At 37.5% G+C, this 26,992-nt stretch overlaps 2 protein-coding genes across 7 annotated transcripts; both read left to right on the top strand.

Moving 5' to 3' along the window:
* Positions 1 to 529: 529 nt before the first annotated feature.
* On the top strand, positions 530 to 9,167 carry LOC109212618 (phytochrome-associated serine/threonine-protein phosphatase 3-like). The gene is made up of 10 exons (XM_019376275.1): positions 530 to 946; positions 4,364 to 4,510; positions 4,628 to 4,695; positions 5,277 to 5,334; positions 6,231 to 6,341; positions 6,426 to 6,476; positions 7,074 to 7,217; positions 7,290 to 7,385; positions 7,491 to 7,562; positions 8,489 to 9,167. Exons 1-10 carry the CDS (start codon positions 866 to 868, stop codon positions 8,570 to 8,572), a joined length of 912 nt encoding a protein of 303 aa, XP_019231820.1. The 5' UTR covers positions 530 to 865; the 3' UTR covers positions 8,573 to 9,167.
* A 5,290-nt stretch (positions 9,168 to 14,457) lies between these two features.
* Positions 14,458 to 25,295, top strand: LOC109212620. Of its 6 annotated transcripts, none has more exons than XM_019376282.1 (7): positions 14,458 to 15,056; positions 21,488 to 21,612; positions 23,151 to 23,390; positions 23,483 to 23,529; positions 23,913 to 23,975; positions 24,367 to 24,499; positions 24,709 to 25,295. In XM_019376282.1, the coding sequence occupies exons 2-7, from the start codon at positions 21,504 to 21,506 to the stop codon at positions 24,723 to 24,725; spliced, it is 609 nt and encodes a 202-aa protein (XP_019231827.1). In that variant the 5' UTR covers positions 14,458 to 15,056; positions 21,488 to 21,503; the 3' UTR covers positions 24,726 to 25,295. The 6 variants fall into 6 exon arrangements, with proteins under 6 accessions (XP_019231827.1, XP_019231825.1, XP_019231826.1 ...); XM_019376280.1 differs by having other exon boundaries at positions 14,459 to 15,051; positions 23,055 to 23,390; XM_019376281.1 differs by having other exon boundaries at positions 14,459 to 15,051; positions 21,479 to 21,612; positions 23,055 to 23,390.
* The last annotated feature ends 1,697 nt before the right edge of the window (positions 25,296 to 26,992 follow it).

Raw genomic sequence — 26,992 nt, 5'->3', positions numbered from 1 at the left:
TTGGTAGTAATGAGTGCATGAACTTGGTAACTAAAAATGAAGTATGATACTTTAATTGGTGAAATTGAAGTGGTGAAATTACAAAATTAAAAAAATTAAGTTGGATAATAACTGCTTCAGAAGTTCTATTTTGCCCTTCCTTTTTTTGTGAGTTAGTTGTATGGATTAATACTCACCATCTTCAGAATTTTTATTTTTGTTTATAGTTTAAACAAAATTTTAATATAATATTTATGTAATTTTTTTTATATGTGATAGCATCTTAATGAAATTAAATCTCTGTTATAGATCTTAATCATACGGACCTATTCAGACCCATTAAGTGGTTGTGAATTAAAAAAAAATACACCTAATAATTAAGATCTGATTAATTAAGATTCAGACTTTAAAAATAAATGCACTTAATATCTAAGATCTGAATGATTAAGATTCAAACCTCCTAAGTGCAAACAAATGAGGCCTAAGACTAGTAAGATAAAAGGAGAATATAATCCCTCTCTGATATTTTGGCCACAAGTGAAAACAACAAAGAAAAAACTAATGGCACTCGTGGGGTATCCAAGAATGGTTAAGGATGAAAGGGCAAAATAGTCCCATCAATCTTTGGCCGAAATAGTACGTAAAGTCTCACTTCGCCAGGGTTTCAAAACTCACTGCATCTGAAGGAATCAGCACCTCTGTTTTCTCCGTTGGGTTTTGCAGTTTCTGATTGAGCCACGATTCCTCCAGTCTCGATTAATCGCCAACATCAGCTGAGTCAATCGGCTCCATCCACATTACATTCCAGACAAATCTGTACATTTACGCAGCAAAGCCACTTAATTGCAAGTACGAAGGGCAGAGCAGTAGATTTAGAAGAGGGACGATGGATTTGGACCAGTGGATAACGAAGGTTAAAGAGGGACAGCATCTGGCTGAGGACGAGCTTCAGCTCCTCTGTGAATACGTATGTTTTTTAATATTCATTTTTCTAATATAAAATTATCACATCTCGCAAGTATTTTCCAGTATTGGAATGGAATTAGTCCGAATAGAGCTGAATATGTGTAGAAGGTTTATAGTTGACATGTTGATTAATTGATTGATTGACACATGTTTAACAAGTTGTGTAATGATTAGGGTTTTTATCCTAGTAAGAATAGAAGTTATGTCGATTTAGCCATTTGGTTCATTACTCGAAGCGTAAACAGTAAGTTTTTGTTGGGACTTAGCTTGTAGATATTGTTGATTTGTTATTTGTTAGGTTTGTCCGGAAAGGGAAAAAGTTAATGGAGATAATAGTTCATTTTACTTTGCTTTGCGTCTTGTTTTCTTAAATTTATTCTTTGCTCGTTTCAATCCCATCTTACTTGAGGAAGTTAATGATACTTTTTAAGGTGTACCTCGATCGGTTTTGTGGAGCTCGAATTGTTCCTGGTCTGGGGAACTTTTCATTTAAATGCTATTCAGAAGAGTATCTAACAACTGCTCTTAGGTCTTCTATGCCCCTCTAGTGTTTTAGAGCCTGGCTTGGATAGCTGTGTTAAAGTAACTTTTAAGCACTTAATATGCTGCAAAGCACATTTTAAGTGCTGGAGCTAAAGTGCTGAAATTGAAAATGAGTAGTTGATGTGTTTGGTAATGTGTGAACAATTTTTATGTTAAAATGATTGAAATGCCCTTAAAGTTATTAATACTCACACCATTTACCTCCAATATATTTGTTTTTGCTGAAGGTATATAGCCTAAATGTTCATGGTCTTCACTGTTCTGTTATAATTGTCGTACAGTTCTTGTCGCTGAGATGTTCTCCAGTTCGAATTGTGTTGGAACATACTGAATCAGTCTATTAACAATTAATTGAACATTATTAGTTCTTCATAGCAAGGTTTTTGTTTTTCTGTTGAGATTGTAATTGGCACGGGGTTTTCTGGGAAGCGTCACAGATGAAGAAAAGAAAGAGAGTGAAGTTAGGTCTTTTGGTGTAGTGGAGGGTATTTTGGGGATTATAAACAAATGTAAGGGATATCAGAGTAAAATACTCCGTCTAACCGAGAGGGCATTTCAGCTGAAAAGCAATAACTTGGAGGTGCCCAACTTATTTCTTTTGGCTTAAAAGCCTTTGGTTTAAAATCACTTTTGATGTTCATCAGACACCAAAATAACTCAAAGCTGCTAAAAGCTCTTATGTTTACCATGTAAGGGGTTCCTATTTGTTTCCCGCACTTTTAAATGTGCAAAGCTTCATTAACCTTGTAAGAGACTAAGAGTTGGTAAAGATTCTTGGTAAGAACTTCATTTTGGCTTTGCGTTGCCCAATCTTTTGCATACTTCATGGAATTTAATCAAAATTCAGGTGTTCATAGACGTGGGTGGTTAATAATAGTGGTAAAGGTGGTACAAAATATGCCAGAAAATATTCAGAAGGAAAAACTTTCACTGGTACAAACATGGTACAAAATATGCTTTAAGGGGTCGTTTGGTAGCCGGTTAGGGGGGAAGTTATTCATGTATTAGGGGTAACATAACTTATACCATGTTTGGTAGCCATTAGTTATTTTGTACAAAATTCGGCATAACTAATAGTCTAATACCATGTTTGTTTGGCATTTTACAATTCTACATAAATAATACATGTATAAGTTATGAGTCAATCTGTGTATTATTTTATGCGGGGGAGAAGATGGAATAACTAATACATGTATTAGTAATACATGGATAAATACTGAAATGACAAATTTACCCCTATCAATTTACCACAAATCATTGCCATTTTCTCCGGCAAACTTTTCACTGTTCGTTTTTTCCAGCAAACAACAATCTTGTGCTATGATGTTTTTGAATTACTACATAAAGTGTGTAACAATATAGCAAATAATTCAACCAAAGCCCAAGAAAGAATTATATACACTACAATTAGCATGACCCTTTTTATTTTTTTATTTTACGTGCACTACTCAAGGACTAATCCTTGCATAACTAATACATACATTACTTATTCATGCATAACTAATACATACATAACTAATACCTGCATAACTAATACATGTATAACTAATACTGCATAACTCTAACCAGCAACCAAACGATCCCTAAAAGCATAAACTTGTAATAGGAATCCATTATGACTCACCATAACATTGGCTTATGGCTGAGCTCTCACCTCTTCTTTCTTATTTTTCAAAAGGTTACCAACATCAACAAAGAAATCACTTTCATGAAAATAATTTAATGTACTAGAAATAGTCTAAACCTATTAATCAAATAAGAAGCTTAGGTAGGGCATAGCATGTAATATAGAACAATATTGAATAGGACAGCTCGGTGAACGAAAATAATTGGCTATGAAGGATAAAAATATGATTGCAGGGAGGACAAAGCAAGAAAAAAAAAGAATAAGAGGAGAAATTAATTATAGCAAATTACCATCTTTATTGTTTTTCTCTCATTGCCTTCCGCCTTTTGTCTTCTTCCTCAGCTAGATTATGGCATATAGCTTATAAATTCTGGTTCAAGTAGTTGCTGCTGACAAAGATTATTGCAACCTGAGATGTTTAAATATCATAGCTATTAGTAAAGATTCGTAGCCCCTAGTCATGCTTCCATGTCATCCATTAGCCTAAATTAACATAATGTGGGAATGCTTGTTAATCCTCCCACATATAAGTTGAGCTTATGACTATTGGGTTCAACACTAGCCTGGCCAAGACAAGAGCTGTGCTGAAGATTTACAGATCAATAAGAGTGCTTCTGAGATTGGAGGATGTGGAAATATAGGGGAGTGATTTACTTTTTTTTTTTGGATGTAAAATAGAGTTCGCAAATTAGAGTTTTTATTGAATTTGATAATGTGCTTTTATTCGTGAAGGTAAGTTTCATCTTACAACATGTCACGATTGTTTTATCTAAATCATTTGACTTCTTTTGTTAATTATCAGTACAACATTAAACGAGCTTGTTTTTTGGATATGCGTGATAGAGAGTAAAAAATAAGAGGATGACACATTAGTCATTACACAAAGAAGTGAGTTGTCTGTTCTGGATATGCGTGATAGAGAGTCAAATAAAACGTAAAAGGATGACTATCTGAAGTATGATGCATTACACCAAAAAGTGGAGTTCTAAATTGCTTTTTCTATAGACATTGTTGACAGAAGTGTTTGATTGCATGTGAATAAGATACTGTTGGTGCATTAGTTTGGTATCTTCTTCCTGCACACCAGTCACATTGATGATTGCTAGAAGAGTTATCGATCATGGTTCATCTTTTCAGCATTCGATCAATTATGTTTACTGCCTTACATTTCAGCATCACATTTAATTTCATTCGAGAGCATGCTATGATGCTTCATCTGTGTCTTAAACATGTGGCACTTTTTCACAGGTTAAGGATATCCTGATTGAGGAATCAAATGTGCAGCCTGTTAATAGTCCAGTTACCGTCTGTGGGGACATACATGGCCAATTTCATGATTTAATGAAACTCTTCCACACTGGAGGTCACGTGCCAGAGACAAATTACATCTTTATGGTAAACTTCATTGTTTATTCCAATCGCAGAGATGGACTTTACGGATTATCTTGTCAGAAACTTATGCCACGACTCTAGTTCAATCATTCTGTTGTAAAATTTCTCACCTTTGGGCAGGGAGATTTTGTTGATCGTGGATACAATAGTCTTGAAGTTTTCACGATTTTGTTGCTCCTTAAAGCAAGGTATGATATGAAAATGTGAATAGAAATCTGTTTATCAGCGTCTACTTCTAAAAAAGGGTTTTATTTTTGTCCAAAAGTACATTAGTTTCCAGTTTCTTTGGCAGCTGTCAATAAGTTATTTACATGCACATCATATTCCCTTAAAAAGCTCAATTTGATTAAAAAGACAAGATTTTGTTACTGTATCAGAATGAATCATTGGCTTGGCACAATTGCTAATTGCCTTGTGAACATTGTGATAAGGACACATCTATTTTAATAATTATTGTGTTTAACTTTTCGATTGGATTCCATGAGTAACTTTTTTCCAAATCAATTTTGATGCTCTTGGGAAGCATTGGGCTTCCATAATATTTCATGCTTTTCTTATATGTTATGATGGTTCCCCTTCTGTCTTTCCACCATACCTAATATTGTCACCTACTCCTACAATTGCCTCATAGTGTCTTCTCCGCTTCAGTTGAACAAATGTGGATTTCGTACAGTAGTGGTAGTTTTTGATTTTCCTGCTATAGTCTGTTGAAAGATGGTAGATAATTGATTCTTGTTTGTCTACTTTTTGCGGTTTTCTTTGCTACCAGATATCCTGCCAACATTACTCTTTTACGCGGGAATCACGAGAGCAGGCAACTAACTCAGGTAGTAAATGTTATGCTTAAATTCATAAATAATAGCTACTTAGGAAGCTTGTGTGGTCGATGCAAGTGTTATAGATTCACTTGGTCATGAAGCAATTGTTCTGTCATTGTGATGTTTTACCAATAATGTGCGAATCTAAAGCTGACAATTATGGCTCCCAGGCTTTTGTCCAGTGTTGAGGATACAAGGGGATGTGTGGGTAGGCGGCCGTGAGGAGGCCGTTGCTGACAAGAAGCCTGGTATTTAAGTTGGGAGTAGGGTAGATGGGCCAGTTGATAATCCCCCCTCGGTTATTTAAAAAAAAATAAAAAAATAAAACAGAGTTGCAATTATGCTCTGTGAGGGTTTCTCTTTCTTGAATTTATGTCTGGATAATGTATTATAAATTTCTTTGCTATGTTCTAATGATTACTTGTCACTGCATTCTGTGCTCATTGTAGTATACTGGAATCTAGCCATGAAATATCAGTAAGGTGACTCATGATGCCTGTGTTGTGAAGAGCTAACTGTAGTAGCATTTGAGCTTGGTGCTGCTAATGTCGATGTATTCGGGAGGGAGCTTACTTTATAAGCTTGCTCCTATATAGTAAAAAGATTTCTCCCATCTCGATCTTTCAGCTATTTGTCTGATTAAAGGGGGCTTCAAGTGGATTATAACTATTTGCATGGATAGCGCTTTGAATATATAACCTGAGTTTTGATTAGCCTATTTATTATTTTTATTGATGTTGCTGCTGCTCTTATTTTCTGTTGCTACCTATGGCTTTGTTCCGTCCACACTTAGATTTCTTTGAAGATTTGCTCCTTATAGGAAGGATCTATGGATGTTATGTAAAAGAAGAGTGCCTCCTAGACATGGTATTTTCTGAGCTATATATTGTACCTGTTTTTAATAGGTTTATGGATTCTACGATGAATGCCAAAGGAAGTATGGAAATGCGAATGCTTGGCGGTATTGCACTGATGTATTTGACTATCTCACTCTCTCGGCAATTATAGATGGAACAGTATGTTCTGGTACTCTTCACAAGACAGTAATTGCTTGCCATTTTTTTTACATCCTATCAATGCGTCCGTTTCTTGGATTGCAGGTACTATGTGTCCATGGTGGCCTTTCTCCTGATGTTAGAACTATTGATCAGGTTGGTTACTTGAATGTTGATGCGTTTAGGGTTTTACCTTAACAGGTATCGCATGCTGTAAGTGTACAGATGTGATAAATCTTCACTTGATGACAAAGAAATCGAGAAACTATTCAGCCTCTGAATCTGGCACAGGTCCCTCTCATATATGCGAGAAAAAAATGTGAAAAAGAAATGCTGAAAGTCTGGCAATTTCAGATCATCAGTGTGTGTCAACTTCAATATCCGACAATTCAACTGCATAACAACCGTTTATATGTGACTCGAGATTCTATGACTTTCCGCTTAGTCTTTTACCAACGTGGCATTCAAGTATTCCCTTTTCTACTGCAAGGAAATCCTTGTTTACTTGTCGACAGGATTCCCTTGCCGTCGATTATCAGATATTCACCTTTAAAATGAGCTTCTATTCTTATCTGTTCTCTCTTTATATTGTTTTTCAATTATATTACCTTTAGCTTGAAGTCACTATTTGGATCACAGAGAGCTGATGCTGCTTCTCAGTTATCCACCGAGTTTCAAAGGTTGAAACAACGGATTTCTTGGTTACCAAAAAAGGAAGAGCTAATGTTGCTTCTTTTTGTTTATGACATGCAGATCAGGGTCATTGAACGCAATTGTGAAATTCCTCACGAAGGGCCTTTTTGCGATCTTATGTGGAGTGACCCTGAAGATATTGAAACATGGGCAGTGAGTCCTCGAGGAGCAGGTTGGCTGTTTGGATCCAGAGTTACCACTGAGGTATGTGGAGTTAAAGATGTTAGCTATGGCTGTAATTCATGTTCTAACTATACGGTTATGCCATGTTTGCAGTTTAATCACATCAATAAGTTAGATCTGGTTTGCCGGGCTCATCAACTTGTCCAGGAAGGTCTGAAGTACATGTTCCAGGATAAAGGCCTCGTTACAGTGAGTACCAAATAACATATTTTTTCTTGCGTGTTGAGCAGGACATTCATTAAAACGTGGACGAGTATTTATTTAGTGTATCGCTGTTTCTTTTGTACCATGAAGGTTTGGTCTGCTCCCAACTACTGTTACCGCTGTGGAAATGTTGCTTCAATATTGAGCTTCAATGAGAATATGGTACGGTTGCTCTCTTTTTCATGCTTATTCGACTTCTCGTTAGCCTTTTCTGAAATAAAGGGATTACCTAGCAAGGCCCTTGTTTGTATATTTTGGTGATCATTGTACTTCCAAGGTGATGCCTATTTAATTTATGATGTTAATTGATCTTGCACAATCCTACTTAATCAACATGGTGTGTAGTGGTATACAAATATAGTTTGTGCTATAATAGGTTAAATTGAAGTTTGCCCATCATATTGAATTCACAGAAGTGCATTCTTCTCTAGGACATCATCGCTAATTTTGTATCTTATGAGAAACTTTTAAATGGAAGGTATCAAGAAATTGTTTAATCACGATTGAGACCCTCTAAAGCACTCAATGATTTAGGGGAAGTGTCACCTTTCCAGTATAAAAGGTAGGGATGTAGCTCCTTGTGGAACTGCTTTGTTGCTTTCGCTTGGTGAATTGAATTAGATGTAGAATTTCTTATAAGATTGGCCTTACTATGCACTATAAATAGACACAGACTAGTCACTGGAACTGTGCCTGCATACACATTATAGAAGAGTTGATGGTCCATTTCAATGAGGAGTTGATGGTCTATATTCAATGAGCAAGGTATTGGGATAGAGAGAAAATTTTCAAGTGCTGAGCAGGGAGTGGAACTGCACAGTTGTATCGGGATAGCTATGAGGTTGGGGAAGGTGAAGAAAGTATGAAGTGTTTTAGGCAGCTGTGCAGAACCTTCTCCCTGACATTTGTTCTCTATTTTGGAACTTGTAGTGTTAGCTTTGCATCTCTTTGTATCTATTTGGTATTTCTGTCCTTTATAATGTGTTTCATGTGCCTCCCCTTTCCGGTGACATTTTTAATATGGAATTTTAGCTCACTTGCTGTGTTTCATAGTCTTTCTTGTGCTTACTTTGGTTATGTTTTATCAGGAGAGAGAGGTGAAGTTCTTCACTGAAACTGAAGAAAACAACCAGATGAGAGGACCCAGGACAGGAGTACCTTATTTCTTATGATGAGGGGGTACTTGCCTTCTTGATTGATATTATTTCTGCACTCGGTGCTGTTCCTTATCAGAGGGAAATTTAAGCGGTAACTGTCTACTTGGAGGGAACCTAATTGCTGTGTGGATTGCTGCTCTCACGCGATGACGATACACATCCTAGCTTGCTGGGTTGATCCTGCTTTTGAATAGTTTGTGCTATGTATCTAGGATGGCCTTTAATGTTCCCCCTGTTCCATAGTTATTCTTACCTGTGTTATATATTGAATTCTACCTCAAATCAGATTACAAGATCTTAGATTTCTTTTTGCAATGCTAGAGAACGCCTTTTCTTTTACTGTCAGTCTTAAGCTGAATGGGTCCATTTACACGCAAAAGGTTAAAGCATTAGGAGTTAATGCACTTTAGGGCTAATAAAGCTGATGTTTTATCAAGTTGTGAAGCATGGTAGGTGCAGCAGCTAAGGATTTCAAGAACCAAGAGATAGATTGGCCTTTGATTTGCTTCCCAGAGGGGACTTAGTTTTTTACACGAGATAATTTTAACAGCTTGTAGCTTCAGTGTACCAAATTCCTTGTAGTTGCTGTTTGTGCAGCAAAATTTCACTTCATAATATTTCGAATGCTCCTTATTTCCAACTTCATCCCCAGAAGCAAGAACATCAGAAATTTCTTGTTTTCATTGATATGATGATGCTGAAATACTGTAAACTAGCAAGACCGCCTTAACTGTGGAAACGGAATTTGAAAAAAGAGCACTATAAGACGGTAGAAGTTCGTTATAACTAGGTATATATGTACACTGGTCAAAGCTTTATCGTGTACAAGTAGAATTCCCTACACAATAGTTGTATATCAAATTGTTATCGTCCTCTTTCTCCTTCCATGATCCTCTGTATAACATTAAAGGAACTCAAAGAGTAGGTGTATATAATATATTGAGGACATACCTGGGATATCACATAGTATAGTGACTGTCAAATGGATGAGTTGCGACGAATTTTGGTGGGTTAAACGGATTGAGCCAATAAGTGTTTTTATAACTTATCAGTCCAAAAGTTTAGTTGGGTTGCTATGCATTGTGTTAAAGATGATTTTTTTTTTGAGAAAACAGCCCCTCAAAATTTTAATAGTCTATGTTTTTTTTCACTTACATGAAATGGCCCTTCGGTCCAAACATATTACATCTAATAGCCCGAAATGTCTATTTTGTATATTTTTTGTATAGTGACAGTCTATTTTGTATATTTATTGTATAGTGATAGTATATTTTGTATATTCTTTTGTATAGTGACAGTCTATTTAATATATATGTTATATAGTGACAATCTATTGTATATAAATTGTATAGTGACAGTCTATTTAGTATATTTTTGTATAGTGACAGTTTATTTTTGTATATATTTTGTATACTGACAGTCTATTGTATATAAATATATAGTGACAGTCTATTATATATATATATATATATATATATATTGTAATATACCAATATTCAAAAGAAATGCTCTTGATGTTGACATCAACAGGTGAGGAATGAAGAAAAGAATATCAACATACAGTACTTAAGAGTGTTGTTGGGACTCTAGATTTGATGATTGGGCACTTGTCACATGGAGAGGATTTTCTTGGGGGTATTCTGGTGTACCTTAAATAAAAAAGATAGCGGTAATCTTTTATTTTAAAGATTTGAAAGTCTTCTCTTCCACAGGAAAGGGTGAATGCCAAAGTTTTCTGCAATATTGAAAGAAGATCCTCCAACAGATATGGTTATATTGCAAATTTATGTGTTGCCAAATCTGCTCGAAGGCAGGGTATCGCAAGAAACATGTTACATTATGCTATTAGAACAGCGAAAGCAAATGGTAAGGAATTAGGATGCACCAGTTCCATAATTGCTTGAATCACTAGAACACCTAAATATGTTGTTTGTCTGACAGGTGCAGAAAAGGTGTTCGTGCATATACGTACAAACAACGGAATAATTTATATATTAATCTCTTGCATATGGGTGGGCATCGGTCGGTTCGGTTCGGTTATGAATATTATCGGTTTAGCATATCAGTTATCGGTTTACAAATATGATAAACCAATAACCAAACCGATAAGATATTAGTTATCGATTATCGGTTAATCGGTTATCGATCATTATCGGTTCGGTTATCGGTTTACCCGATAAAGATAACTCAATCTAGAGTTAAGCAAAAAAGAGAAGAGTAAAATAGTTTTAAAACTCGTTTCTCGCCACAACTAAAACAGTTTTATAAAACAGCTTAAATCGGTCCTGGACGGTGAACACAACTAATTGTGCTAATGTCACGCCCCAACCTCGGGAGGCATGACCGGCGCTCAATCGCGTGACCCCAACTGAGCAAGCCTTACCAAACACTACCTACCCAACTCAATACGAACAAGGGAACCATGCTTTTATTTATTCAACAAAGTAAGATAGTATATTCACATTTTTAATTCATTTTAGAACACAACATTAAGCCGTAGATAAATTAGTTTCCAAGGTTTCCGTAAAGTTACAATTCATAGGCAACGTAAGATTAGAATTTACAACACGGGTAACACATCCATTCAACCCCCACACATGACCCACATATATGTCTACGGAGCCTCTAAGGATACAAAATATAAATGTGACCACGCCGGCAACAAGGCCCCGGCTATACCTCAAAAGTGAGAGTCCAAAATAAGAAGATGTGCAATATAGCCCCTTGCAGGAGAAAGGGGCTCACCAAGATCTTGAGAAGGAGAATGCTCCGCTACACACGATCGGCACTATCCGCTATGGAGCCACCTACATTCATTTAAAAATGTAGCGCCCCCGACAAAAGGGATGTTAGTACCATGGAATAATACTAGTATGTATAACTAAATACCATTTTACTAGAAAGAACTACCAAGCAATGACAAGTAAATCACATAGGTGAATCAAATATGCAAATCAATCATTCACACAACTCCCATAGCTTAGTTTGGGGTATTTCTTTCATACGTTCATCACCGTTCTCGATACCACCACTATCTTGAGCGGAGTCCGATCACGACCCGACCGGCTAGGTTGCCTCATTGGAGGCATATATCTCAATCACTATTTCATTTCCCTTATCCGGAATTCAATATCACCACCATGTGTGCAGCATGGTGTCCGATCACGGCCCGATCGGCTAGGCCACCTTGCCTAGGTGTGATTTCTTTCTCATTAATCATCTCACTTGAATCAATTATCTTTCATGTACTAATTCAACTCATGGGCACTTTGGGCCACACTTATCACATTATTTTCCTTTTCAATATTCACCTTGCAAGTTATGATCATAGGCACATACGAAAGTAATTCAAGTTGCAAGCACATGTAAGTGTTCACATAGTTAGCATAAAAATTCTCAGTTTTGATCTTTGGCTTATAGAACACATGATTGTATACTTCATACTTCATTTAAATATCAAGAATAGTACGTTACTCACGTTTGGGGCACATCTTTCATGTATAAGTGTATATAAATTTCAAATCCATCAATGTGAAACAATAATCAGTACACCAACCAATTCAAATCTTACCACACCTTCGCAAACACCAACGGAGCTCAATTTCTAATAAAAGGGGGTTTTAGCCATACATACCTCAATATAGCTTCCCTTACTCTATACAAATTTCCGGAACTCTTATCGCTTCGATATATTATGCAAGAATTACAAATTAATCCGAGAATTAGAGATGAGGCTGAGATTCTAGCTCGGTTCGAGCATAATATCAAACACTAAAGGTGCATTATGATCTTAGGCCCCCTTTTTAAGAGAAATTTCTATCCTTTTATACCCCAATTGCTCCCTTTTTTAGTTTACTAGCTCCCGATACCCTAAGTTTTGATATGCATGCAAGGAATTAATTCTTATACCCATGAATACCTTACTAATGACCCCTTATAGCTGAGTGTAGAAATAATAACTGGGGTTATGAAGCCTTACCTCTTGGGATGAAAAATTAGTTGCCTTTGCTTGATTATCTTCAAGGATTTAACGAGGTTTCATGGAGTAACTTGATGGGGAGAACTTTCTCTCACGTAGACCCCTCTCTCTCACTCTAGAAATGTCCAGAAAAATGCTCAAAATGAGCTATAATACCGAATATAACGATAGGGGCGTCGGGTTAAAAAATTAGAAAATTGAAGCCCCGAGTCGGATCTGAGATCGCAAATTGGAAATGCGGGCCGCATATTGGACCGCAAAAAGGCTCCCAAAACCTGAACATTCTGTTTGGGTATGCGACGGAAATGCGGTCCGCATACCCGTTATGCGGTCGCATTATGCACCGCAGAATTGACCTTCACAAAATCCCAAGGGAATTATGCGACGACTATGCGGTCCGCATATTGGTTATGCGATCGCATAATGGACCGCATTTTCAACCTCAAATTAGCTAACACCCTGAATCACTCCACGACAGAAATGCGGTCCGCGTACGTGGTATGCGACCGCATTCTTGACCGCATATTTGCACTTTTCTGGAAAACTTTGATTCTTGGTTTTTAAATTCATAGATTAGCTCAAAGGGTCCGAACCACGATTCGCGATTCGTTTTGTGAGTTTCTATCACCTGACCCTAACTAGGCGCTACGAGGTTCGGGTTTTGAGTGAAAATTTTTCACGGGGCCTCACATCTAATCTTCCTACTAGCTTTGACTTAATATGACGCCTGCAATACAATTGTTGTATCACATGTCTTACTAATTGTGCTAAAACAGTTTTATATCGGCAACTAATATTCAACGTAAACAACAATACATTGAACAAAGAATCTGCAACAAACATAATCAAACACTACATTGAACAAAGAATCTGCAACTAATATTCAACATAATGTTGCTGCTACAATTTTCCAGTTTCCAGTACTACAAACATCGACATAATGTTGCTGCTAAGCCATAAAATCTGCAACTAATAATTCAACACTACAAACAGTTGTCCAATTGAAGAGTGAAGAGTCTGAACTCTGAAGAATACGGTTGAGGCTAAGAAAGAATAGGAAAGAATGAAGCCCTAGCATATCTGCATATGTATATACTTAAGGGTAAAATAATAATTTTATTAATCCTTATTGGGTTATCAGTCAGCCCAATAACAGAATTGTCAAACCGAGGCCCGAACCGATAACCCAATAGTGAAAAAATTCTAAACCGTTACCGAACTGTTAACCCATAACCCAATACCGATAACCCAACAAATAATTAACGGTTTGAGTTATCGGCTTTACCCGATATATGCCCAGCCCTACTCTGTTGCAAGACTCTTGCAACAGAGGATAGGGAGATTAAGGGATTAATAGTGCAAATTTCCTAAATATTTTATTAGTTAACTGAATAATTTTTAATTTTTTAACCATAATAAACATTAATTTGGAGCATTCTTGAAGAAGAAGAAATTTTGTGGGAACGCCCACTGTTTATGTAAGCAAAGAGAGAACAGTGGGCAGAGATTCAATTGTAGAAGAACAAAAAAATGAATGACGACGGTCGTCAGGGGAAGGCGGTCCCCTCGGGAGTGGATCACGACGGAGGGCGTTGATTGGTGGTTCAATACATAGGCATTCGACAACGGCTTCTTCGGCGGAGGAAAACGCATATGATCGTTGAGGGAGAAGGAAGTTAGGATTTTGTGTGGCAGTGGTCTTGGGCTAGCTTTTTAATTAGTTTTGGGCTGTTAATTGTATGAAGTTATTTTGTAGCTATCGGGTGATATAAGTTTGGCCCTAGTGACTACAAATGAACTTTGCTCAATTTTTTTCTATTCAAATTGTAATATGTTATGTTTATCCTTTTTCTCAAAGGTAACGAAACTTGTCCAACTTGACCTATTAATAATTTCACACTTTTAACGCTTTCTCCTTTGTTGGCTGTGATGTTCTATACTAAAATAGGATTATGTTTTCAATCAATGACGGCAAGTAACTAATGAATATGATTTATTCAGCGAGTAGAGTGTATTTAAGCCTCCAAACAAATATTCGTTCTCGTTCTCTAGAAAGACGGTCGAAAAATCGTTGGAATTAGATATGATTCAATCGTAAAAATTTAGCTTCACCGAATATTTATGCAATAATTAACTAAAAAATGTTATATATTCAAACACATATTGTGCATCTATTGGACATTGGTCTAGTGTAAAGTGTACATCTATTACCTGGTTCAATTTTAGTTCTCTTTCTGGAAATGAAAGCCCGCCCATAAAACCCACAGCCATTTTCAAACTTTTAGATCCCCCGTCCGGTGTATATGGGTGTGTGTGTGTGAGAGAGAGAGACAGTAATTTTCAAAAATAGCTGATCGAAAGTCGAAGCCTGCTGCGAACTTCGCAAGTTGGAAAAAAACGTCGGCAGGTTGATTCAATTTCAAGTTACGCCGGAGTCTCTCCGTTGGCTGAATAGGCGGACAAGTAACACCACTCTATTGGCGGTTTCCGTCTCTTTCTCCGGCGAATTCGAGCTGTAAGGTACCGACATTTTTAAATTCATTAATTCGTAATGAAATAAAGACTTGAGTAACTTAAAATTAGATCAATATTGAGGTTGTGAACGATTATCACTTTTAAGGATTTGTTTGAAATGTAAATTAAGCATAAATAAAGGTGTATGTGTGCTAGTATTTCGTTGTTTCCTAAATAATTAAAACACAAGTAACTCTACATGCATCTGAATTCCTTTTATTTTTCTTCTCTTTTTATTGTAATGAGTATTTTGTTGGGAATAAATCCCCCACAGTAATAATATTCACGGTAATAAAAGCGGAATAATAATATAGCAGTGAGATACGGTAATCAACAAGAATAAAAGAGTAACAATGACACCAAGATTTTTACGTGGAAAACCCTTCTGAATAAGGGAAAAAACCACGACCCCGAGAGGAGCAACCGATATCACTATAGTAAGGAATTTTACACTTTGTAGGCCCGAGTAAAATACTACAAAGACCGCTACAACACTCAAAAGAAATAACCCTCTTGTGATATTCCACCTCACTACAATATCGCTCACACTCTCTATTTTTCTCACAGACTATTTTCTTATACCCTGTCTGTGATGCCTCACTCTTTCTTGGTGTGTTTTAAGAAGTGAGAAAGCACCTCCTTTTGTAGGAGAAAATAAGCTTGGGCTCCAAGTGTGCTACAGGAGAATTTTAATTCTCCTCCACATTTTTGCATACTTTGGCTCCAAGTAAAATCTTCCGCCAAGCTTCTCTGCCAAAGTAAATTCATAGGCAAAATAGGCACAAGGCTATTGCCAACCAATGGGATGGACCCCACAATCTCCCACTCCAGTCCCATTCACCTGAAGGAGGTAACACCGGGGTTTCTAGTTTGAGTGCATGCCGACAAGTTCTTTGCACAACTCGAACTTGTCTCTTGGTTGGTACCACCTTGGTCAACATATCTGCAGGATTCTCACTTGTGGAGATCTTCAGGACTTGCAGAGATTCACTCTCTACCTTTTCTCGGATCCAATGATATCTTACATCGATATGTTTGGTCCTTGCATGGTACATGGAGTTCTTGCTCAAGTCTATTGCACTTTGACTGTCACAATAGACAATATACTCCTTCTGCTGCAAGCCAAGCTCTTGAAGGAACCGTTTCAGCCATATCATCTCCTTGCCAGCTTCTGTAGCGGCAATGTACTCCGCTTCAGTTGTAGAGAGTGCGACACACTTCTGCAACCTCGACTGCCATGATATAGCTCCCCCTGAAAATGTAAACAAATATCTAGTAGTGGATTTTCTGTTATCATTGTCACCTGCCATATCTGCATCTGTATAGCCTTTCAAGACTGGATCAGATCCTCCAAAGCATAAACAATATCCTGCGGTACCTCTCAGGTACCTGAGTATCCACTTGACAGCTTCCCAGTATTCTTTTCCAGGATTTTCAAGAAACCTGCTGACAACACCAACTGCGTGAGCAATATCAGGTCTAGTGCATACCATAGCATACATCAAACTTCCGACGGCAGAAGAATAAGGAACTTTGGTCATGCTTTCCTTTTCCTCCATTGTTGTAGGACACATCTTCTTGCTCAACTTCAGATGACTAGCAAGAGGTGTGCTGACTGGCTTAGCATTCTTCATGTTGAAGCGTTCTAGTACACGTTCAATGTACTTCTCCTGAGACAGCCACAACTTTTTGCTTGTTCGTTCTCGAACAATCTTCATTCCCAGAATTTGTTGTGCTGGGCCCAAGTCCTTCATGTCAAAGGACTTAGATAAGTCTCCCTTCAACTTGGAAATCAGCTCCTTGTCTTGTCCTACAATCAACATATCATCCACATACAACAACAATATAATAAAGTTGTTATCAGAAAATCTTTTGAAGTATACACATGGATCAGAATATGTCTTTATGTAAGTTTGACTTTTCATGAATGAGTCAAACTTCTTGTACCACTGCCTTGGTGCCTGCTTCAACCCATAAAGACTCTTATTCAGTTTGCATACCATGTGTTTCCTTTCAGCTACTTCAAATCCTTCTGGCTGCTCCATATAGATCTCCTCTTCCAAATCTCCGTGAAGAAATGCAGTTTTCACATCCAACTGCTCCACTTCAAGATCTAGGCTAGCTGCTAAGCTCAAGATTGTACGAATAGAAGTAATTTTGACAACAGGTGAGAAAATTTCATCAAAATCAATACCTTTCTTCTGTTCGAAGCCGTTAACCACCAATCGAGCTTTGTATCTAACCAGCTTGCCATTTCCATCTTTCTTGAGTTTAAAGACCCATTTACATTTGAGTGGTCTTTTACCCTTTGGAAGTTCAACCAGCTTGTATGTGCCATTTTTCTGTAGAGATTCCATCTCTTCTTGCATAACTTTCATCCACTGGTTCTTTTCTGGATGGGACAACACCTCCTTAAGACTTTCTGGCTCCCCCTTATCACTGATGAGGACATATTCCGTGGAAGGGTACCTGCATGACTCTACCCTTGGCCTCTTTGATCTCCTCAGAGGTTGAGGCTGTTCTTCTTCTTGAGTGGGATACTCCACTTGCTCGACATCATCATCAAGTTGCTCCCCCTGCTCAGTAACCTCACCAGGTTGCTTTCCTTGCTCGACAACCTCGTCGGTCCTACTTTCTGCACTTGTGGGATTGTTAGAAGTAGAAGGAATAGTAACAAGGTTAGGAATTATACCATTCTTGGCCTTCTCTGACATATCAGCAGCAGTTCCAACTTCACTTTCTCGGAAGACTACATCTCTGCTTCTGATGACCTTCTTCTTTACGGGATCCCACAATCTGTATCCGAACTCTTCATCTCCATATCCAATGAATATGCAGGGAACGGATTTATCATCCAACTTTGTTCTCTGCTCCTTTGATACATGTGCAAAAGCTCTGCAACCGAACACCTTCAGGTGTGAGTAGGACATCTCCTGATTGGTCCAAACTCTCTCTGGGATGTCAAACTCCAATGGAACTGATGGACTCCTATTGATCAGGTAACAGGCTGTCTGAACTGCTTCACCCCCAGAATGACTTAGGCAGTTTAGCCATTCTGAGCATGCTTCTCACCTTCTCAACAATGGTGCGGTTCATCCTCTCGGCTACGCCATTGTGCTGTGGGGTTCCAGGAACTATCTTTTCATGTCTGATCCCATGACTTGAATAGTACTCTTCAAATTCCCTTGAAGTTTATTCACCTCCATTGTCACTTCGGAGACGCTTTAGCTTTCGACCTGTCTCTCTTTCCACCAGAGCATGAAACTTCTGGAAAACTTGAAACACCTGACCTTTGGTTTTCAAAATATAAACCCACAATTTACGTGAAGCATCTTCAATAAAAGTAACAAAATATTTGTTATCGCCCATCGATTCAATTTCCATTGGACCACAAACATCAGAATATACTAAATCAAGTATATTCAATTTTCTTTCAGACGATGTCTGAAATGAGACTCTATGTTGCTTACCAAATAAACAGTAGTCACAAGGTTTTACTGTGTACCTTTGGCAAAAGAGATGAGTGATTTCCTGGCAAGAATCTGCAATCCCTTCTCGCTCATATGACCCATTCTTTTGTGCCACAAATCTGCAGAAATCTCATCTTCTGCCGTATTCAATTCACCTTGGCATATTTCTGCATTTGTCCTGTACAACTTGCCACGAGCAACTCCCTTTGCAATCACCAATGATCCCTTGGTTAGTCTCCACTTTTGATTTGCAAAATAGTTCTCGTATCCATCTCGGTCTAAAGCAATTCCCGAGATCAAGTTCATCCGCAAATCAGGTACATGTCGCACGTCCTTTAGAACCAATGTGCATCCGACATTTGTCTTGATACAAATGTCACCAATCCCCGCAATCTTTGAGTAACTTTTTTTTTTTGATTTGCACCGGATGTCCGAGTCTCTTAGAGACCCGACTAATCCCGGGGGTGCACAGGCCCTCGGCAAGGAGTTTTCCGCAAGTGCACCACGGTTAATTCAGGTTTTACTCAGTCCGATGGCCCTCAGAAATTATTTGCACCCAGTGGGTTTCGAACTTGAGACCTTGAAAGGGAGCAAACCCCAAGGCTCAAGTCAATTGCCATCAAGCCAACCCCTGAGGGTTCAATCTTTGAGTAACTTGTGTTACCCATTCTCACAGTTCCAAAATCACCTGCTACATATCTGCAAAAAAGATCTCTTACCAGTGTTGCATGGTAAGATGCTGCTGTGTCAACCACCCATTCCGACTCTGGACCTGACAGGTGCATGCATTCCTCTTCCTCATTTATAAAGAGGACAACATTATCATTGTTTTGCACCACGTTGGTTGTGTTGTCGTCATTCTTCTGGCCACTGGTTTCACCTTTGCCCTTCCTTGGATTTGGGCAATCTCTTTTGAAGTGACCTGGTTGATCACAATTGTAGCAATTTCTGGCTCTTGATTTGGATCGGTTCTTTGACTTCCCACGAGCTCTGGATCTACCATAGTTGCTCGAACTCCTTTGATAACTCCTGCCTCTACCTTCTGTGATGAGAGCTTGTCCTTGATTTTCAGGCTTCTTTCTCATCTTCTCATTGAGTAGAAGAGCCGATGTGACATCTTTTAACTCAATGGTGGTCTTACCGTGCAGGATGGTTGTTGCCAAATTATCATACGAAGATGACAACGAGTTCAATAGCAAGATGGCTTTATCTTCTTCCTCGATTTTCACTCCGAGGTTTGCGAGCTGTGTGATTAGTCCGTTAAACACATTTAAATGTGACAAAAAATTCGTACCTTCACCCATGTGTAGGCGTATAACTGCTTCTTCAGGTACAATTTATTTGTCAGTGTTTTGGACATGTATAGGCTTTCCAACCTTGTCCAAATGCCACGTGCGGTGTCTTCATCAATGATATTATTTACCACATCATCTGATAAGTGCAACCTGATTGCACTAGCAGCTCTTTCATCCAAGTCAGTCCAATCCTCAGCTTTCATGGCATCAGGCTTTTGGCATCAGCATCTAGTACCTTGTGTAATACTTGTTGGATAAGCAGATCCCTCATCCTTCTTTGCCATGTTGAGAAACCGCTATCTCCATTAAACTTTGCTACCTCGTACTTTACTCCGGACATTTTTGTTCCACCGAGTATAGTACTACCGACAGTGAAGAATATTTCTGTGAACGAGCAGAACCTGGCTCTGATACCAGTTGTTGGGAATAAATCCCCCACAGTAATAATATTCACGGTAATAAAAGCGGAATAATAATATAGCAGTGAGATACGGTAATCAACAAGAATAAAAGAGTAACAATGACACCAAGATTTTTACGTGGAAAACCCTTCTGAATAAGGGAAAAAACCACGACCCCGAGAGGAGCAACCGATATCACTATAGTAAGGAATTTTACACTTTGTAGGCCCGAGTAAAATACTACAAAGACCACTACAACACTCAAAAGAAATAACCCTCTTTTGATATTCCACCTCACTACAATATCGCTCACACTCTCTATTTTTCTCACAGACTATTTTCTTATACCCTGTCTGTGATGCCTCACTCTTTCTTGGTGTGTTTTAAGAAGTGAGAAAGCACCTCCTTTTATAGGAGAAAATAAGCTTGGGCTCCAAGTGTGCTACAGGAGAATTTTAATTCTCCTCCACATCTTTGCATACTTTGGCTCCAAGTAAAATCTTCCGCCAAGCTTCTCTGCCAAAGTAAATTCATAGGCAAAATAGGCACAAGGCTATTGCCAACTATTGCCAACCAATGGGATGGACCCCACATATTTCGTTGTAATAGATTGGAAGAACAATTTTACTTAAATGAAAATGAAACAATACTGTTATTAGTTTGATGATGGTGGTGTCAAAGCCATCGCGCACCTCAACTGTTCCACCGGGTACCTGCTACCCCCATTAGCACACATGGGGAATAAGTGTGTCCACCAAAGTCGATTGTTCCACTGCGTACTTACTACCTCCCATCAACAGGTACCGTGTAAGTTTGTTCACCACAACTGAGGTGGATAGGAATAAATCACCTGGTGTTTCTTTTTTGCCTTGTTTTTATGAAGGTGCTTTATATTCCAAGGAATGAAGATGTAACTAGAAAAAAGGAGATATTTCTGAACAGTCTCTTTCTTTTTGAATAAACAAATATTTTTTAATAAAACAAGATAAGTTTAATTTTGATGAAACATTAAATAACCACTTTTAGGTCTAATGACAGTGATCTCCATGTTGTGCCAAGTGGCAACCAATTCAAGTGTTAATGCATAATATGAGCACTTTGGATGTAATTTTTATTTTTGAGCGATAGCATGTTTAGAAATATAGCTTTCATCAATATTAGATCTAAACAACAGCATATTACTACAACTGTAGCAGATTATAGTAACAAAAAGCTGTATTCCTCCCAAAAGAAAACAAAAAGCTAACATAGTATGAGAAAAGTGTTTGCAGAAAATTTCTCCAATCAATGGCCAGAAAGAGAGGAAGAACTTGCAAAAAGAGTCAAAAAATCACGAAGGATGCTCAGGAAAAGCATCAAGTGGAAAAGGAAGATGATATATTAATCAATCACGAAGGTACTATCTTCTTGTGCATTTTCTTCTACTTAACATGTGGGTAAATATTATGTCAGTTATATGCAAACTATGCCAAAAAGTATAAAATAAAAACAAGAAGAGTATGCCACTTATCTTTGAAAACAAAAATGCTGGAAGCAGGAATCAGATAACAGTTTCATTTGTTTAACTGGGGCACAAAATTCCTAGAGCAGAACCTGTCTGCCTTTCTTTGAAGTTATATTCCAAATGGTATGTTTTCTTCTCCATTTGTGTTAGTGCTTTGTGTTCATGTCATGAAATAAGTGCTGCTACTTGGTTCTTCCATTTCTTTCTAGTGCATGCTGCCCAAAAAGGAGAAAAAATTGTTCATTTGCTAGCTTTATCTCTATGAGGCTCCTCTGATGTCAAGAAGTTATGGAAACGCGACAAGGAAAATACAAGCTCGCGACTCTAATAGCAAGAAACAATAAGCTCTCTGCACTATTTGCTTTTATCTAGAAACTTGCTTGTGTAAATTTTTTATTTCTTCTTACTTTAATGAGATATTGGGGGTTGGAGAGTGGAGTAGGTTGTTGGGTAGGTTGTTGTTGTTGGTTGTTGTTTTAATGAGATATTAAGGGTTGGAGAGTGGAGTAGAAAAACATTACTATTCACTAGTCAGCGCAATCACCTAATAATCCCTTTCATCCTACTATAAGTGAGGTCGATGGAAGAGAGTATATGGAAGTGACTGGCTTCATTATAATTAGACCACGCCACTTTGCTCTTCCTTAGTTGTATATATTATCATCTGATATGTGTTATCTTTTACCTTCACAGGGCGTCATAACTAAAATACATTGTTAAATATGGAACACATTAACTTTGGAAGTGACTGGCTTCACTATAGCTAGACTAACAACCTCATGGAATTTTGAGCAGACTTCTCGAAGTTAGTGACACCTTTGCTTTGTTTAGCTTGTAAAAAAAAGAATCTGAGTTAGCTGCTGATCAAACATCAACTTTTAGGTTAGCATGGTTACCTTATTGTTGTTTAATTTAACACTGTTTTAAGCTTGAAGCATGCCTCATACATTCTGAAGTGTAACTTTTCTTGTTTGGATGCGATTTCATCTCAAAATCTCAAACAAGGACCATCTAATTTTTTTTTAATCCCAAACGATGTATTTCCTTTTTATGCAACAATAAGGTATACAAAGGGTCCATTTAATCCCACAGATGGCTGGTCCATTTATTTTTCTTTTTTGGGTTAAGGGTCCATTTGAAATTAGCCATTCTATTAAACGTTCTTCCATGTGTGGCCAGCATGATAAATGACTGCTGAACTGCCATAAAGGCACCTTTGGTCAGAACTTTTTCTTTCTGTTTTGGCCCAATTTTTGAGATTTTTCATAAATTCAACGTGATTGAAAATCTGATATTATCTATTACAGCTCAATTATTGTCCCATCTTTTTCTAGTTGAATGTCAAAGTGCTGCAATTAGGGCCATTCGTGATGTGGAGACTGAACAATTACTAACTCAGCTGCGTTTGCTTCGGTCGAATTTCAATGAAGAACAGCTGCAAATTCCAGTAATGCAACTTTTTAGGGAAAACCTTCCGAACCTGGCTGTTACTAGGAAAGAGGATGGCACTCATGAAGTGAAATGGAAGGAGGCTGATGATAATCTAAGCATCGACCAACTTGATGGAAGATATCTGCATGCTTCTCTTCTACAACAGCTGTCAATGGCTTACCCTGATTGCTCCAATGCCATACCATCATTTGGTGGATTTGGACTTTCAAGCAAATCAGGTATCTTAAAGTCTCTCCTCTGACATCCTTTTCTGGAAATTCAAGGTTCTTGAGTTTGTTTTCTCTGACTTGCTTTATCTAATTGTTGGCAGTTAAAGCAACTCTATTTGGTGCTGAAAACATGCAGATCAAGCAATTCGTATGTTATGCTGTTCGTTTACTTTTTGCTAGACTTTCAATGGTTAATTATCATGCCATTAATCTTGCAATACCATATTTCAATTTCAAGTTGCTTTGCTTGCTTGCATGCTCTTTCATTAAGTTCTAGCTTTTAACTTGTGGAAGTAAGAAAGCTAGTTGGTACTCTGCAACCTTCTTCTTTTCTCAATTTTCTGGTGGAGGTGAGGGGAGGTTAAAGTCATTTGTGGCGTTTGGCACTGGCTTATCTCCTAGCTTTTGTAGAAGTGTTCAGTTATGAAGCTTCCTATTTCTTTTGATTGATCACCTGATGAGACTTTCTGACCTGTGATATATTGTAATGGTTTCTTTCTTCTTATTCCTTATGTCATTCTGCATTTGTAGGTTCTAGAAGAGCCATCTGATGCTCAGATGTTTGAGCTGCAGGATACTCATCAGACTCCTGGTGTATGTCCCTTCAGCATACTTTTGCACAGTTCACATAGTTATTACTTTTTTGCCGTATCATTTTTTCTTTTTCTGTATTTTATGGCTGAATGAATGTGTTCATTTAATATCTCCTAACAGGCATTTCGATAGAAATGTTTAAGTAACATTTATACCCAGTAACATGAAGCATTGTCTTTCGTTTTGCTTTTTCTGCACCTGGACAACTGGACCAGTGGGTAGTATTAGATATTAGATATGCCATCAGACTTCACTGGCATGTAGTTTTACGGGAACAATGCTCGTGTAGTCATGCATGAATCTTTCCTTTGAGAAGAATGTCTGCAACCTTTTTGAAATGTTGACTAGTATATGCGACAGCATACATACTCTAACTATTTTGCAATTACAGGTGAATAACAATCAGTTATCTGTTGGGATGACACCCAAAACTCTAAGGCTTCCTAAGACCGGAGAAGTGCTTCTATCGGTGCATGGCTCTCCTCTTGGTGTTTACAAGGAAGACAACATGGAACCAATACATGGTATGGCTCTCTTCTAACTTTTATATATGAAGGATTAGTTTGGTGATAAGAAAGTTAAGTGCGTTTCATTTACCAAACTAGTTTGCTTTTTAATTACTTGGAGTGGTGAAACATATATTTGTCTTATCTTTATCAAATTTCTTCCTGCAACATTTTCATTTCACCTTATTTTATTAGTGTTTCTTATATGGGCTTACTTTGTACTACAGAGTCAGAAGATGGATGAATGGCGTGCAGTGATTTTATTAGATTGGAAATAGAAGATATAGTTCCTCATTGTAAATAAATGTGCTAAACTGGTGGACACTTGACTCAGAGAGATCTCAGACAACTAGGAAGAGACGATATCACCCATAAAGTGGCCACATGCTTCTAATTGTCTTACTTGAGCTATATTGATGAGCCCTTGTACAGATTATGATAGAAACTAGTATATGCTACTTCGCACCAGCATCTGCTGACCAAACCTTTGACAGATAGAAACTGTTCTAATATTGATGAAAAGATTGGATTATTTCTTTCCATTCGTCAAAGCTTTGGTTGGTAGATGCTGGTGCGAAGTAGCATATACTAGGTGAAGTGGTTCGTGCGTGCATGTTGGCTTGACAACACCGTTATCCAAAATAAAAAAGAACACTGATGAAAAAAGACAGATAAAATACAGGTGGGCCAGTCACATTTTCTTTTCTCCATTTTGGTTCATTTAGCATTTTCTCCTGTTGCAAAGGTTGATACCTTATTTATTTTAAATGAATACCCTTTCAAAAATTATATTCCATAGCTACCTTTTGACTTTTATAGCCAACTATCTATTTATGGTAGCCTCTTGCCCTTAAGCCATAAAATATGCTTTGTATTATTTTTCTCTCTCATTCTTTCAGATTTTTCTCCACCTTCTCTCTCTCAACGCCATGGAAGAAATCGAAGAACTACCAACAAGTTCATCACTATTTCCCGTTTCCCCCCAATCTACACTAATTGGGATGATCAAAGTAGTAGAGCATTAATTTCTGAGACCGAGTCCATTGCGTGCAAACCAAGTCCAAATTTAGGGCAGGGGATGTCATTCAACGATTTTGACAAGTTTTTTAAAGAGTTGCCTCCTGTGGACGACCTTCTAGGGGTGGACATCCGTCGGTTCGGTTCGGTTATGAATATTATCGGTTTTGCCTATCGGTTATCGGTTTATTATTTATAAACCGATAACCAAATCGATAAGATATTGGTTATCGGTTATCGGTTAATCGGTTATTGATCATTATCGGTTCGGTTATCGGTTTACCCGATAAGATAAAACTAAAACAGATTCTGCAAATGAGAACAGTTCTGTTTTATGTTGCTTAGATTTATTGGCATTCGTTCTCCTCTTCAATTGATCAATATTCTTTTGATAGAAAATGTTTCTTCTGATTGTAAGATTTTCTTGCTGCCAAAAGCACCCACATCATCTGATTGAGTAACAGGACAACCAGTTAAAGTTCCATCTTAGTGCAACTTGACTTTGTCTTCCAAGAAAAACTTTGATTTAAAAATCAGTGGTTGAAAGAGAAACTTAGAAGTGAGAACTATGTCTATGAAACCCTAGTTAATATGTATATACTAGTAAATTAGTTAACTCTTATTGGGTTATCGGTTTTACCTAATAACAGAATTGCCAAACCGAGCCCGAACTGATAACCCGATAAAAAAAAATAATTTATCCGTTATCGAACCGTTAACCCAATAACCCAATACCGATAATCCAGTAAATAATTAACGGTTCGGGTTATCGGTTTTACCCGATATATGCCCACCCTTACGACCTTCTTCGCCTTTATGCAGATGAATATCTTTCTAATTAGGAAATTTTACCTTGAAAAGACGACGGAGTTTGGGGCAGAGCAACTTGAAGAGTCTGTTACCTTTTTTTTCGTTGTAGTTCAATGTATCTCGCTGTATTCTATGTATTTCATTGTCTTTTTTTTCATTGTATTTCAGTGTATCTCACTGTATTCCATGTATTTCATAGTATTCACTGTCTCGCTATATTCCATCAATGTATTCATATATATTTTTTTAATTAATATAATTTATGTATTTTATGTATTCAGATTTATAAATGTGTTTGTTGAGTTATATTAGGAGTCTATTTTGTTAATTGATTCACTTTCCGTTTAAAAACAGTTGAATAGACCATGAATTGCGTTTTTTACGTTACTGTATTCACAAATACATATCGTGAATACAGTCGAATACAATAATCTGTCTAGCTGTAAGCCCCTGTTTCACGCGAGAAATGCTACTGTATTCATGAATACAGTAACTTAAATACATTTAATACACTCTAAAAAACCTGAAAACATAGCTATAGGAAATAATATAGTAAATGGTAGCTACAACTAGCTAATAACCACTAAAACATAGTTGTTTCCGAAAGTTTCTCTATATAAATACTGCAATTCAGATAGTGCATTTTCTTAGCCCATCTCTTTTGTAAGCTTGTGAGTTTTCACA

The sequence above is a fragment of the Nicotiana attenuata genome, unplaced genomic scaffold (assembly GCF_001879085.1).
Source record: "Nicotiana attenuata strain UT unplaced genomic scaffold, NIATTr2, whole genome shotgun sequence".
Lineage (NCBI taxonomy): Eukaryota > Viridiplantae > Streptophyta > Magnoliopsida > Solanales > Solanaceae > Nicotiana > Nicotiana attenuata.
The sequence above is the reverse complement of the archived record's forward strand: the minus strand, read 5'-3'. Positions and strand labels throughout refer to the sequence as shown.